This window comes from Vigna unguiculata, chromosome 8 (genome assembly GCF_037176805.1).
Source record: "Vigna unguiculata cultivar grain cowpea cultivar isolate G323 ecotype 2 chromosome 8, ASM3717680v1, whole genome shotgun sequence".
In the NCBI taxonomy this organism is placed as follows: domain Eukaryota; kingdom Viridiplantae; phylum Streptophyta; class Magnoliopsida; order Fabales; family Fabaceae; genus Vigna; species Vigna unguiculata.
In genome coordinates this window covers 9351378-9367082 of record NC_140799.1, presented here as the reverse complement: position 1 = coordinate 9367082, position 15705 = coordinate 9351378, and the positions used below count along the sequence as shown (strand labels likewise).

The 15705-nt window shown below is 34.2% G+C and overlaps 1 protein-coding gene across 2 annotated transcripts; it reads right to left on the bottom strand.

Annotated features, from left to right (window-relative positions):
• Positions 1 to 5403: 5403 nt before the first annotated feature.
• LOC114193388 (group 2 truncated hemoglobin 3-2) lies at positions 5404 to 15431 on the bottom strand. 2 transcript variants are annotated; one of them, XM_028083155.2, is made up of 4 exons: positions 15207 to 15431; positions 14745 to 14875; positions 6233 to 6377; positions 5404 to 6081 (listed from the first exon to the last, which is right to left on the bottom strand). In XM_028083155.2, the coding sequence occupies exons 1-4, from the start codon at positions 15341 to 15343 to the stop codon at positions 6051 to 6053; spliced, it is 444 nt and encodes a 147-aa protein (XP_027938956.1). In that variant the 5' UTR covers positions 15344 to 15431; the 3' UTR covers positions 5404 to 6050. The 2 variants fall into 2 exon arrangements, with proteins under 2 accessions (XP_027938956.1, XP_027938955.1); XM_028083154.2 differs by having other exon boundaries at positions 5404 to 5774.
• Positions 15432 to 15705: the final 274 nt, after the last annotated feature.

Here is a 15705-nt window from a genome sequence, read left to right as displayed (position 1 = left end):
GAACCATAACCCATACTCAGAATTGCCGCAAACTTTATAGATATCTTTCCCTCACGTAGATGCAAACCTAGAAATTTTATTTTCATTAAGATTCTTCCATGACCCGTATTTTGATTCAAGTACTTCTTTCCAAAGGCCATGCCCCTCCATTCCTAGTCTCCATTTCCACTTGGCTAGAAGTGCTCTATTGAAGTTTGTTATGTCTCTTATGCCTAGATGTCCATCCTCCTTTAGTTTACAAATGTTTTCTCATCTAACCCACGTTATTTTCCTATCTACTGATCCCCATCCCAAAGGAAGCTTCTTTGTATTTTAATGAGTTCTTTGCTCACACTTTTTGGCATTTTAAAGAAGGACAGATAGTATAGTGGCAGTACAGGTAATACCGATTTTATTATACATGCCCTACTAGCCATGGATATTAATTTGTCTTTCCATCTAGATAGTTTGCTTCTAACTTTATCAACCATAGGCTCCCATAATTGTTTTCTCCTCGGATTCCCCCTATTGTCACTCCTAAGTACACAAAAGGAATTTTCAGGTAATTGTAGTTTAGGATGGTAGTAAAGTCTTTAATCAAAGTTGCATTTAGACTCAACCCTCCTACTTTGGTTTGGGAGAAGTTTACTCTAAGCCTTGATACCAGTTCAAAACTTCTCAATATAGCTTTTACAACCCTTATGTTTTGAGTACTTGCTCCACACATGAAAAGAATATTGTCTGCAAATTGTAGCAACCCTACTTTAGTTTCGTGTATTCCTACTTCAACTCCACAATAAAGGTTTTTCTCAGTGGCTTGTCTGACCAACCAGATTAAGCCCTCTACTGCAATAAATAATAAGAATAATGTCATAGGGTCTCCCTGTCTAAGTCCCCTAGAAGGAACAAACTCCTTAGTAGGACTCCCGTTTACCAATATCGACATTGAAGAGGACTCTAGAGACTCTTTGATCCACCCTATCCACCTATCACAAAACCCAAATTTGGCCATCATAAAATATAGGAAGTCCCAACTTACTAAATCATAGGCTTTTTCATAGTCTACCTTAACTATTTCCAGCCTCTTCTCTTTTAGCCTACATTCTTCCACAGTTTCGTTAGCAACCAGGATATTATCCATTAGTCCTCTTCCTTTAAGGAACGCTGACTACAAGTAGGTAATGATCTTAGGAAGTATGCTCTTAAGCCTATTTTCCAAGATCTTTGAGATTCTACATGCTCCCAACCAAGGATATAGGCCTATAGTCCTCCACACATAAAAGGGTTTTCTTTTTTTGGTACTAATGCTATAAAAGAAGCATTACACCCTTTTGGTATTCTCCCTTCACCCTAAAATCATTTTACTGCTTGACAAACGTCGTACTTAAGAATATTCCAATTTTGTTTTATAAAGAAGAAATTAAATCCATCTGGGCCTAGGCTTTTATTCCCTTCGCATTGGTTTTTGGCATCCTCTATTTTCTGATCTTCTATTTCCTTAATCAAAATCCTATTCTCGTCTTCGGATAAGATTGGGAAGTCAACACCTTGGAGGTTAAGGTTAAGTTTCTTAGGTGCAACAAATCGTTTTTCAAACACTTGCCTTACCTCCTCTCTTACTTGGGGCGGGTCCTCACACTATAATCCATTTTCTTATTGAAATATTCTTTAATCAAGAATATTGAAATCAGATGTATATAGACCATTTATTTAATGAACTGAAATCAAATTTTAACTGATTAAAAAATTGAATGACAAAATTATAGTAGCAATTCATATTTCACAAAAAGATCAAATTAATATTTTTCCTAAATTCAGAATACAGAGGTTGATCGAATTCTTTAAATAATTAACCCAACATTGAGACAACATTCAAAAATAAATTACTATTGGTTACTAAATAAAGTTTGATTATCTAAAAATCAATTTATGGGCCTTCTATGCCAATATAAAAGTTGCACTTTTGTATCAGTTATGGCTTTAACCAGTATAGAAAGTGACATTTTTTATACCGGTATATAAATTGGTGTTTTCTATATTGGCTTTAACCAGCATATAAAGTGACACTTTCTATACTGGTTCGGGGATCGATATAGAAGTGAAAACTTTGTAACTACACGTATTTATACCAGTTCCAAAATTGGTATATAAAGTTTGTTTTAACCAGTATAAAAAGGCTTTAATGCACTAATGGTTCTATATAAACCATGGATTTTATTGATATTACTGTTCATGCCAAACAAACTATAAAAAATCATATTAACTTATTAATTCCTGAGTTACCTTGTTGAGTTTAACCATGTTATGGGGTTAAGGCACCATATGAGTAGCCAAATTGTGATTTTGGGAATTTACTAATTATCCACCCATGCTTCCAATTATGCTATAGTGAATTCCTATGTGGTATCTATTGTTCCAATTTTGAATAAGATGGTATTTCTCTACCTCAAATCACCTATAGTATTGCCATCAACATACCTTTCCATACAATGTTTTGTTTGTTAGTCAACATAGTAAGGTAAAATTGGCTAAAGTGTTCTTTATGCATGAAATGATGCACATTATTAACACCCACCCACTTATTAAAAAGGTTCAGCACACCCGATGCCATATTACAAATGAAGAAATGATTCATAAATTTCTCTACAAGCCCACACATAATGCATAATTTGTTAGTCATATTTATCCCTATTTTCCAACTTCTCCTTTTTAACCACCTTATTCAAATTGACTTTTCAAACACAATGTTGAGTTGATGGAAGGGCCTAACTTCCCAAAAAAAATTGTAAACAACTCTATTTCAACCATAATAGTTGCATTTTGCAATTTTCTATAAGTTAGCCTTACAATAAAACCATTTCCCCTGTTCACTTTCGCTTGTTACACTCTTAATGTCTCTTCACCAACATGACTCATACTTTTTATAAATTGCACTATCTAAACTTCTCCATGTCGTACTTGGACTCCAATATTGCTCTCCATAATCCGTCATTTTTCGTTCCAATTCTCCATTTCCCTAGTAGTGCAATGTTGAACAATCTTAGGTCTTTCACTCCTAATCTACCATACTCTTTTGGTTTGCACATGGTATCTTAGTTAACCCATATCTTTCTACCTTAATTTCTCCTTTCCTTGTAAATTTTCCATTTGAATATTCTTAATGGCCTTTTCCACCTTACTGAATTGAAGATCGAGCTAAGTTAAGTTAAGCTTAGAGGTAGAGTAGAGTTCGTCGTAAAATAGATATTAAATTGTTTTATCCAAACAAGAAAATTGATATTTAAGATATTTCAATTACTTCATCCAAACTAGGGATGTCAAAATAATTTGTACCCGCGGATATCCGTGGATAAAACCCGTAATAGGTAGGAAAGGGGTATTGTAAATGGATACCCAAGAGTAATAGGAATGGGTTATACCCGCATGTTAACAGGACAGGTACGAGTATCATAGCTCGTAAATACTCGTACCCACTATACTCTAATTTAAATTAAAAAAAAAACATAATTAAAACATATCAATTGGTTTTAAAAAATCTTCATTTCTTTGTAAACTGTTATTCAACACTATTTAAATGAGTTATTTACCCTTTGTTGAAAATGTATTTCAATTTGAATTTATGGTTAAAATATCTTGTTAAATATTAAAATTTTCTTTTGTAGATACCTGCAGGTACTTGTGGATACCCATGAATATTAAAAAAAATACGCAGGTATCCACATAACGGATACCCGGACGTATATAGGTACGGGTACGGAACGAATATTTATTCAACGAATAGGATATGGGGAAGCTACAACCCATACCCTACCTGTCTCGTTGACATTCCTAATCTTAACTAATTATTTAATAAACAAAGAATATATAATTGCAAGTAATTCAATTACTAGATATTTTAATTTTTTAGAATTGTTGAAATTCTTTGTCCTAACCACAAGGTTAAAAAATCCTTTCAAACATTTAATTAAAGAATTTGCGAAAATCTTCAATGCAACATTTGCACTTTATTAAAATCTCCCATTTTCTAAAGGTAGCCTTTTTCTTTCAAGTTTTAGCATGCCTAAAATAACAACTATTCACTATGACCTTGCATACATTGATATAACACATAGCACATTAACACATTGATTACATGACCTATTAAAATTCTAGCTAATGAGTCACACATATCCAGCAAACTTGTGAAAGGCCAGACCCACTATTCATATGCTAGCGTTGAATGGATTCATCTCCGCAAACTCATTAACCAAATAAAATAATTGTAAGCCATATTTGAAACCTTAAATTTTCTACTCACAATTTCCCAACACCATTGCACACGTACAACAAACTTATAAAAGTCCAACAAAAAGGGTGTCACTATCCAAAGGTGAGTGTTGAATGATTTCTTATTTAATAGTTTATTCAACTTTGGTAAACCACATTTGAGAACTACATTAACCAAAAAAAAAAGAAAAAAGAATATCAGACAACTAGAAACTAAATATTTCACCCAGAACCTCCTTGAACAGTTTTACAAACAAGTACTCATTTCACTATTTATTCAACTTGACTAAGCACATTTAATAACTATATTAACCAAATTTTTTCTATCATAAAACTAAAAGTCAATCATAACATACACAGACTTGAAAATGTCCTAACACACGGGAGTTACTCTTCATAGTTGAGTGTCAAATGATTTTATAGACAATACTCGTTTAACCATTTATTCAATCTGAATACTTGCATTTGACAACTACATTAGTCATTTTCTTATACAATAACAATTAACAATTTATTTTGTTGAAGCATTTCCACATGCAACTTATCAGCATGCTTACGATTTAGAAAAAAATTATTTATAACCTTTATCCATTTTTGACAAAAAAAAATGGAACTTCCTTTATATTACAAAGAAGGAACTTTCTTATGAAAGAAAACAAAGTTTCTCATCTCACTTCCCACGAAAGAACAAATGTCATGTCATCTTTCATATTCATGTCACGGTGTTGAACGAGATGGTGATATACTTGAAATATTTTCCTTACCTTTTTCGTTTAAAACCAACAATTACTCATTGCCATAAAATATAAAGAGCTCAAAATAAAAACAATAATTTATAATTTTAAAGGATGAAAAACATTTTTGCCTAAAACTAAACTTCAGCATTAAGACATTAATATAAAAATAATTATAAAATTAGGCTTTTATTTATGTAAAAGTCTTTGAAGTGACCTTTAGAAACATCTAGAAATATTGGTAGTACAAACCCATTCTGGATCAACTTTTAAGAATTTATATCAGCTTTTCACCATGAAAAAATACCAGTTCTTTTTCTAATAACGAACAGGGTCACCAAACTGATCCAATTCAGTTTTGAAAAAAATTATATCAACCAATCAAAAACTCAAATTTGAAAAGCAAAAATTATACCAGAATAAATTCAAGGAAAAAATCATAAAATCTTCTGAGTAAGGATTAGACCTGCCAGAGTTTAGTGAGTACAACTTAAAGGCAATTCAATACTGTTTTTTGTAATTTCTCAGTGCACTATCGATTCTAAGCTAACAATCATGAACCTCGTCTTACTTGAGTTGGCAAGCGTGTAATGTGTGACACATCCTTTTTATCTCTCCAACGCGACAATTCTTCAACTATTTTTTATACAAAGTTTTGGGATAAAGAAGGCGATAAATAAAAAGGAAATTGAAATAAATATTTATGAATCATCTCTTTTGGCTGCATGTTTGCAGGGAATCTGTTGGTTTTGATTCTTTAGCTCATCTCCAGCGACCAAAAAATATGCAGTGTGCCTGGAAAATAAATAAGGATCAACTATGTTTTTGTCTCTAAACTATAATGTGATCTTTTATTTTCGTCCCCATTTCAAACTTTGATCCGGTTAGGTCCCCAAAAATGCATAAATGCAGTCATCCTCACCCAACAGTGTTAACTGTTTTTTGGTGTGACAAACAGGCAATCACGCTAAACTTTTAAGATGACGGTAGGAGAACTTGTAGACTACAACCAACATGATTTGTTGTTTGTCACGTCAGACAACAGATAATGTCATTGTTGGACGAAAAAGACTATATCCATGCATGTTTTAAGTATATGAACCTAAGAGGATAAAAGTTTGAAATCGAGACAAAAACCAAGATTGTATTATAGTTTAAAGACCAAAAACATAATTAATTCAAATAATTAAATCGTCAACGTTAGCAAAGATAATCATTTGTCAGGAAGTAGGACTTTGGTTCAGAAAATAAACCTGAAAAAGTTCATCATTTTGGTCTTTGAATCATCATCTATATCTGGAGTACTGTCTAATGCTTGTTGCATGTGATGTAACCATCTCTCTGCAGCTTGATGCGTTACAGGAAATGGGCGATGTCGTCCAATTAGAGCAGGATGTCCTGCCAAATACCAAGAGAAACCAAGGTTCAATTTTCAAACCGCAGAGTTGCTAGGTAAGTCAAAGAATCAGTTTCACTCTCCCCCAAAATCAGTGCAGAAAACATATACTCAATTATAAATTCCAACAATCTAATTTCGGTGGAAAACACAAGGTTTAGCGACGCCATTTAAATGGATGAAAATGCAAATGGACATGAGCACAGAAACTTAATCCAATAATCTCACCTAACTTCACAAGATGCTAAAACTCATCTAGATTAGCTTCATTGCTCATTGATTTGGATCCTGTCGTGGTCATCAAAAACAAGATGTATTGTTGGAAAGAACGGCACATGAAATGAAACACCACCATCATTGGTTGGATGACGATCCAATACAGTAGTTACATTCAAATTATGTGTTTTTATCTCACTTAATGGGATCGATCATATGAAGCTATTTAACACAAAAATATTCAATTACATTCGTAAATACCAGTTAGGAAATTAGTTACTAGGACTAAACACGAGAGTCCAACCGAAAAGACTAGTCTATTGGGTAGGAGAACCTCAACTCAAGACTTAATTATCACATCAAATAATCTGTCATATTTAATGCAGGAGTCCTAACATTTTAACCCTTTATTAGGGTTGACACCTAGGTGGTTTTCACTCCATCAACACTTGACCTTATAGTAACCTTTTTCTCTTTGACAACTTCACTTACCTATCAGTATTTGATCTGTGCCTTAATCTAACTTATAGGAACCCTTTTTGTAGCCCAACTCTTAACAAAAATATTAATTGTTAAGACTCACAAGAGAGTACAAACCAAAATTAGATGGGAAAACCTAAAGATTTTAGTATATTTTATTAAATGTGAGACTTGAAATATTCTGTCACTATTTCTAATATAGGAAATTGTAGAGGACAAGTCACTGATATTAAATATTTTTCTCAAGATAATCTACACAGATTGAACAGTGGAGATAGTCTCTCTCACAGCTCTACTAGAGAGTCTTACAGGTGAAGTCCCCAACCTTTTGCATCACATTTACAACCCAACAACCATCAGATTCTCAATTCATTCAATCCCAATTTATATCAAAAGAATATACATCAATTCAGTCTTGCATATAACACACCGCCATACAATCTATGAACTACTGCATATTTACCAATAACCAGAACTCCCAACTTTTATAGCTCCATGGTTACGCATCACCAAGTCCACAAAACCTTTTTGTGTCATTTCATATGAAAAAAAACAAAGCCAAAACTATGTTTATATATAACAAAAACTAAAGTTGCACTCTCCAAACCAGTAAAACATCAAATGCTCACAACACAAAACAGAAAGAAAAGAAGAAGTCACAACTAGAGTTAACTCCCCTTACAACACCAACACAAGCACAAGAAAGAAAAAGGAACATATTAACTCCCCTCACCTGGATTTTCAACTCTAACTCTTGTACTTTACTCTGCTAACCGTACTGCACTCCTCTAAAATCTCACTATTTTTTTCTCTTTTCTTTTACCTTACTAACCTCCAAATAGTGTTGTCTCAAAATAATATAACCTACCCCAAAACTTCAACACTAATAAAAACCCTAATTACTACCACGGGCCTTATTCTCTTTTCTAAGACTAAAGAAATAAGTCCAAATTCATTAATCTTTCAATACTTATTTTAATACCCTTTTTGTTTCTAGAGAATTATGCATCTACAAATTCAATTTCACCCAACTCAATTGTCATTCACGTAACTGTACCAAATCCACATCCAAAATCAATTTTTGAGAAAAGGTCTAAAATAAAAAGTTGTTGGTGGGAGTTGACTCAATACCTCCAATATTTATCCAAGTACTCCAACCAAATGACGACCTATATAACTCGTTGGTGATTTTACTCATTCTTATATTTATAATTTAAATATGACTCGTTTTCATTATTCTACTAAATTAAAATATTCTAGGATCTTACATTTTTCCCAACACAAATTTTCATCCTCAAAAATAAGGGTAAATTCTCCTCGTGTCTTCCTCCACTCACGTGAGACTCAAAAGAATGTGTAGCTCAAAAATCAAAAGGATATTCACACATCCACCAGCTAAAATAGACACATCTTGAATTGAATTACCCGATTGAGTAATCTTTTGTGTCAGCTAGTGCAGAAACACTTCCGGTGGCTTGAGGTCTTCCACCCATAGGTTTTGATTGTTGATACAAATATTGCAACCCAGCTTCTAGCCTTTGAAACATTTCTTCTCCTCAGACTTCACGCCAAAGAGTTGAGGACAATCTTTCTTAAAGTGTGCACCTCCCCTCTCATAACACTTGAGACCTCATTCATTAGTCTACCGCGGCATGTCATATGGCTTATATGATTTCCCTTCGGAAGATCCTCTCTCTTCTGTTTTGACTAGACGGCTTGGGTCGACCTCTAATTATTATAATATATAATGATTATCAAAGTTAAACTGTTCTTTGTTTGGCAGGTGCAGCTTGTTTTTTTCATTTTATGTTTTTGTAGTGAAATTCAATTGTGGATGTTGTGTTATATTTTATATTGGCAGTGGTAAACGTATGGTTTGACAATTGTGGTGTAATGTATATTAAGTATTTTCAGCGGTACAACTAAGGTAAGATTAGGCAGTTGAAATGTGATGTTTTATTTTTCTTTTATTAAAGTCTAAGAAGATAATTACGATGACGTTTTATCTGAGTAATTGTACATAAATTTTAGGAAAGTTACTGATAAACCGAAGGGGTTATATTTTTATAAATAGTGTTATGTTAGTAAGAATAAATTCATGAGTTAGTATTAAATATATTAAAAAGTTGAGAACTTTTATTATTGGTAAATATACAGTCGTTCATAGATTGTGTGGCGGTGTTTTATATGCAAGATTGAATTGATGTGTATTCTTTTGATATAAATTGGGGTTTAATGAATTGAGAATGTGATGTGTATCAGCAAAAGGAAGAAAGACGGAATTGATGTATATTCTTTTGATATAAATAAATTGGGGTTGAATGAATTGAGAATGAGATGTGTATCAGCAAAAGAAAGAGGACTTCGCCCGTAAGACTATGGGAAAGCCGTGGAAAGTGCATTGCGCCTCTCTAATGGTGAGCAGGGGGTTTTAGCTCTGTAGAAGCAAATGACTAGTAAACTATGCTTGGTAGTACAACTGGTGAACTTTGCCTGTAGTCTCTTTGAGAGAGTGAACTTCGTCCGTAAGTCTTTGGGAGCAGTGAGAAATTCTCTCTAGTGGTGAGCAAATGGTTGGTAAGCTACATGCGTCAATTGTAGTTGGGAACTTGATATTTGCTTAGTTCTTGGAGAGCGAAAAGCTAGAAACTATGTGAAAGAGTGTAACAGCTATGAAAGTAGTTTATCAAGTGACTTTGTGTGAGTCAACATGTTGCGTTGAGATCACTGGTGTTTTTGAACTAGTGTGTGATATCACTTTCAATTAACTGGATTCAACGACTCTATTTTAAATACAAAAATATGAATATAAAATTGATATAGAATATAAGATTCAGTTATGAATTTAGGATATTTACATTCTATATTATGATATTTACATTCTATATTTAATAGATTCTAATAGAATTCTTTAAAATTATTTTATTGAATGTTTAGTAAACAAATATTGTGTTGTTATGAGGTGTAGATAAGACCATGGGTGTGGTTAGAATGTTGGGTGAGGCATTTGATGTGATTTTTATATTATTTTTTTGTGAATTGTGATTGTAAGGCGGTTGTTTTGTATATTAGCTCACCCTTGTTTTGTATGTGTACGACTACAATGATTGTAATTTTATACGGGAGTGCAAATACGAATGAAGAGGCACAACAGTGAGGAGTCACACCAGGAACTATGTTGTGTATTATTATTTAGTAGTCGTATTCAGAGAAAAAGCATAATATGTTTCCAAGGAATATATCATGAATCATGAAATATAAACAAAGACGGAATATATACATCGCACAGTAACTAACAAAATGTGAAGGTGAGAATGATTCAATGGTTGTAGCAAACTAAAGTCCTCCATAATGAATATAAGATCCCCCAAGAATAGGTGATAGAGAAATTAGAATTTAAAGGAAGAAGTGCTTAGAGAAGAGTAAGCACATAGAAGGATGGAGTGAGACTCACATTAAGAATGTCCTACTTTCTACTCGCTCCCATGCTAAATTTCCTCATGGACCTCCTCAAGATGCCTGCACTTTGAGAGTTAGTTACCCCATTTATGCTCCTTAACTCATGTGTCTTTGCGGTCTTCTTTTCTCACCTCATCGGACTATTTGCCAACTGTTGGCACAAGCAAGCTTGAAGCAAAGAATTGATAAAGCCATGTGCATGAAGATCTTAAGTGTTTGATAAAGTTTGATGTTTTGTGTGCCTTAGTGTGTCTCTTTTAATCTGTTAAAATGGGTCTTAACAGGTTAAAAGGCTTACTGTATATAGTTTCTAGTATGAATGCATTCAATCAGTTGAATTATTTTTCAATCGACTGATTTCACTTAAGTCAGGTGCTGACTGTACGGAAAATTCAATCGACTGATTTCACTTAAACCAAAACTATATAAGTTGTGTTTTCGCGAATAGAGGTGCGAATCTGATTTTTTCTGAACCAAATCGTGTCATTCATCTCTGGGAAGCGTTCTCTCTCTGCAATACACAGCTGGAACTCGTGGTTTGAAGATCTTGGTTGATTTTGGAGGCATTTTGGCTTGTGAGTAGCTTGAAGAACACATGTATGGTGTGCTAGGGACAACCACCATCAGGTTTGGATGTTCTTGTGCCTCTGGATGGTTTGCCTGATGTGATTTCAGGTCTGCAAGTGTGATTCTTGTAGGTTGTGGTTCTAGATTTTTGTGAGTCAAAAATCTTGTGTGTTTTGTGTTCAAAAGTGTAATATTGGTTTGTGATTTGTAAAACTTTTGAATATAGTGAAAACCAGGCTCAGGTTGTCCTGGTAAACTGGATGTAGCTCTGTGATTGAGTGAACCAGTATAAAAACAGTTGTGCAATCTTCTTTCCCTCATCTCTCTCTTTGAAACTCTTTAAAAACTCAAGAAAACCAAGCAATTTGATCTTTGGTGTGATTTAATGCGTTCGTGTAATCTGAGGCTTTATACTTGTTATAAATATTGATTGGAACATGTCTTGTATATAAAAGATTGTTATTTGAGTTGAATTCGCAAATGCTGCATTCTGCATAATTCTCCAGTATTTTAGTCGACTGAATTGCATTTTTAATCGACTGTTTCATAGAATCAAGAACAATTTAGTCTGCTATTTTATATTTTAATCGACTGAAAGTGTACTGGTCTGTTGCATTTAGTCCATTAGATTCAATTGAAAAGAGATTTAAGCTTTCGAAAAAGTTTTATAAAGCCAATTCAACCCCCCCCCCCCCTCTTGGCTAAACTCACAATTTCAAAACCAACACCAACAGCATCATAAATCCCTCCCATGAAATTGACCTTGTCATCATGGTCAAATGGTGGAGATAGATAACTGTTAGTCATCCAATAATTACTTTGGTATCACCTACTTTTGTGGCTCACCAATGTACTTCTTCTTTAATATTGACATGTAAAATATGGGTTGAATACGGGTTGTTTCAGGAAGATGTAAGTTGCATGCCACCAGTCTAATTTGCTTAGTTGTCTTGAACTGGCCATGGTCTATTCAATAAACTTCTGTTTATTAATGCTATTGAGCTTTTTTTATATGGTTGGAGCAACAAAAACATATCCCCCCTTTGGTTGTTGTCTCGCACTTGTATCATCACTTGCTAAAGGTTCGTACTGCAGAATTTTGGGGGGAATCACAACCAAATACTATGTGATAGAGTGTCATTGTTAGGTCTATAGAGGAGGGGGGTCATCGGGGAGATACAAACACCAATGAGACCTGAGCCTAACCACATAAGGCATTGACACCACTCTCAACCCAAAACTTTAAGACAATGGGTTTATGGGTCTTTATTCTTATATAGTGCTCTACTTTCTCATTTCTAGCCAATGTGGGACTAAATCAAGCACCATAATACTAACAATTCTCCTACTTGGGGTTTGATTTACATTACCATTTAGTGTAGTGCCTTCATCATCAATTTTCTCGAAGGTCAGTTGAGGCAATGCAAAGCCTCAACTTAGTTGTTGTGACGGTCTTGGTCAATATATCAGCTGGATTCTCTGCACCTGGAATCTTCAACAAAACAAATCTCCATCATTTATCAAGTTTATGATAAAATGATACTTCAATTCAATATGTTTGCATCTGGGGTGAAGAATTGGATTTTTAGCAAGACAAATGGCACTTTGACTGTCACTGAACAATGGAGATTGATCTTGCCCTTTTCCTAATTCTTTTAGAAAATTCTTCAACCATATCATCTCTTTTGCTGCTTCTGAGATAGCTACATACTCAACTTCAGTGGTTGAGAGAGAAACTCTTCCTTGAAGTTTGGACTTCCAACTGATAGTTGTACCACCCAACATAAAAATGTAGTTATCTCAGAAGAAGCAAAAGAGATAATATTGTTGAAGAATCTTCTAAAAGAATTAGGAAAAGGGCAAGATGAATCTCCAGTGTTCAGTGACAGTCAAAATGCCATTTGTCTTGCTAAAAATCCAATTCTTCACTCCAGATGCAAACACATTGAATTGAAGTATCATTTTATCAGAAACTTGATAAATGATGGAGACTTGTTTTTGTTGAAGATTCCAGGTGCAGAGAATCCAGCTGATATGTTGACCAAGACTGTCACAACAACTAAATTGAGGCTTTGCATTGCCTCAACTGACCTTCGAGAAAATTGATGATGAAGGCAATGCACTAGGTGGTAATGTAAATCAAACCCCAAGTGGAAGAATTGTTAGTATTATGGTGTTTGATTTAGTCTCACATCGCTTAGAATTGTGAGATGTGGTTTTCTATTTTACTATATAAGAGACCCTGTGTAAAACTTTGAGATACACCAGAAATAAAAAAATACTTCCTAGTGTAGTCGTGGACATACACGTTGTCTGTCGAACCACGTTAAATTCTCTATGTCTATTTTTCCCTTCTTTATTCTTTCCTTTATTGCCTTGTTCCTAACAGTCATGCCTATGGCTGAATGAAAGGTAGTATGTATTACACCAATAAGCAGCCCATGCGAGTAATTTTCACCAAGATTTAGGATTATGCTGAGTAAAACAACGTAGATACATTTCCAAGCATCCGTTTAGGACTTCAGATTGGCCATGAATTTGTGTGTGGTAGGAGGACCTCCTGGCCAATGTTTTTTTCTTGATTCTTTAATAGGTTTTTGCCAAAATTTTCTGGTGAACATCTTGTCCCTATTCGAGATAATAGAATGTAGTTTTCAATTTAATGGTTGTAGCGTATTGGGAGGCCCTTGATGAAGCATACAAGATCCCCTTAGAATAGGTGTTAGAGAACTTATAATTCAGAAGAGCTCGTAGAAGAAGGATATAAAATAAGAATTTCATTAAGCATTCCCTACTTTATGTTCGCCCTCGCGCATAATAACCACGTAACCCATCTTCCATTTGGGCTCCAACCATGTCCTTGTGAATCAAATTATAGTATATGAATAGATGCAAAACTCAAGTTCCATACAAACTGTGATGTACACAGACACCAAAGTACATGGCCAGGGGGCTAGTGGGACTACACGGCCAAGGTACCCCTTAACATACACGGCCTAGACGAGTACATGTGGGCCTTGTAGGACGACATGTGCTAGGATCATGCCAATACACCAAGTCGGTATAATCACCACCCAAAAGGGGCAAATCCAAGGTTAATTAACTCAACCCAAGCTCAACCAGGTAAGACCCATGAACCCTAGTATAAAAGACACACTTTCAGAGTGTCTAAAGTCAAGTAAGTGAAGCCATAAAGTTGTGCAAGAGACTTTATATGATATACTTCGTGGAGGAGACTTTACATGGTATACTTCGTGGACGATACTTTACATGTAATTTCGGGAAGTACTCAAAATCTACTTCTAAGATAGTAAGAGAGTCTAGTTTAACAAAAGTTGTTGAGCTTATCACGTCCTATCGGAACACCACCAAATATTCTACGAGACCATCTTCAGTAAGAGAAATAATGAGTTAACAATTTTTTTTTTTAAATTTACTGAAAACTGTTCTACGCTGACTACATGGGTCAGTACATTTCAAATAATCAAATCAAATGCATCTTTTTCCTAAGTAACGTACGAATCAAACTCGATATTTCAGTTCATTTTAAGAGAATAGTAAATAATTCAACATTGCAGGCACAAATATAACTGAAGTTATATTGGAATCAGCAGCAAATGGTAGGTTCCTAGAAAGGAAAACAATACCTCTTCTTTGGGAAAAGAGAGGAGGTCCACCCATTCGTTGCACGAAGAACTCGTACTGGTTTTGAATTGCGTCTTCTTTCTTAGAGTTAGCGAATATTGAACGAAACCACTCTTCCTCTTCAGCGTATACCCTGTTCCAAGTCAAAACCCGACAAAAAATACATCATTCAAGATTTGAATAAAACTCAGTTTGTTAAAAAGTGATCTTCCCCATACTGACAAATAAATCTAGAATGAGACATTAATAAATAATCCAAAAGTTATGGAACTCGACTACTAACAAATTTCTTTTAAGATATACTCTAATCCCTAACTTCTAATACTAAAATACTAAGTATACTCTAAACCCAATTCAATCTTCCGATACTAATTTGTAAAATTTTGTAAAATGAGATTTGCATATTCAAATATATTCTCATTCTCTGATACTTTCAACATGGTTAATGGAAGAAAAAGAAGTACCTGTCGTAGAAATTGGTGGAGAGGTTAATGAATGTTTGAAGGCCGAGCTTGTGAAAGAGGTTGGTATTGTCGATGGCAAAAGCGTCGTCTGTGGCAACCCCACTCCATTCGGAAGCCTTTTGCTGCAGACTCTGCATTTTTTTCGATTCAACAACAGTTATTCCCGGAAAGCTGCAGTGATGTGGATCCGTGAAAAACACGCAGTGGCAATGCTGAGATATTTATACTGAAATAGCGGGGAACTATTTATCGGAGAAAACGTTTTTAGATTTTTTTTTTCAATACTTAATATTTGGTTCGTGAAAAATTATCAAAATATTTAATATTTGTTTGTTAGTTGTTAATAAACGTTTTAGGTTCTTGTTTTCAGTTTTTAATCAAGTTACAATGATCACAGTTTCAAAAACTTATTAGGATAAATAAGGATTTCGGTTTTAGTATTGTTATAACTTTTTCAATTTCATAAAAGATTTTGAATTTTTTCAATTTAATTCATTTT

Excerpts from the sequence above, each read along its gene's own strand:
- LOC114193388 (XM_028083154.2), bottom strand. The coding sequence starts at position 15,343 with ATGCAGAGTCTGCAGCAAAAGGCTTCCGAATGGAGTGGGGTTGCCACA. Across the intron at positions 6,378-14,744 it reads TCTCTTTTCCCAAAGAAGAG|GACATCCTGCTCTAATTGGA; the intron begins GTATTGTTTTCC and ends GGTATTTGGCAG. Across the intron at positions 5,775-6,232 it reads AAAATGATGAACTTTTTCAG|GCACACTGCATATTTTTTGG; the intron begins GTTTATTTTCTG and ends TTTATTTTCCAG.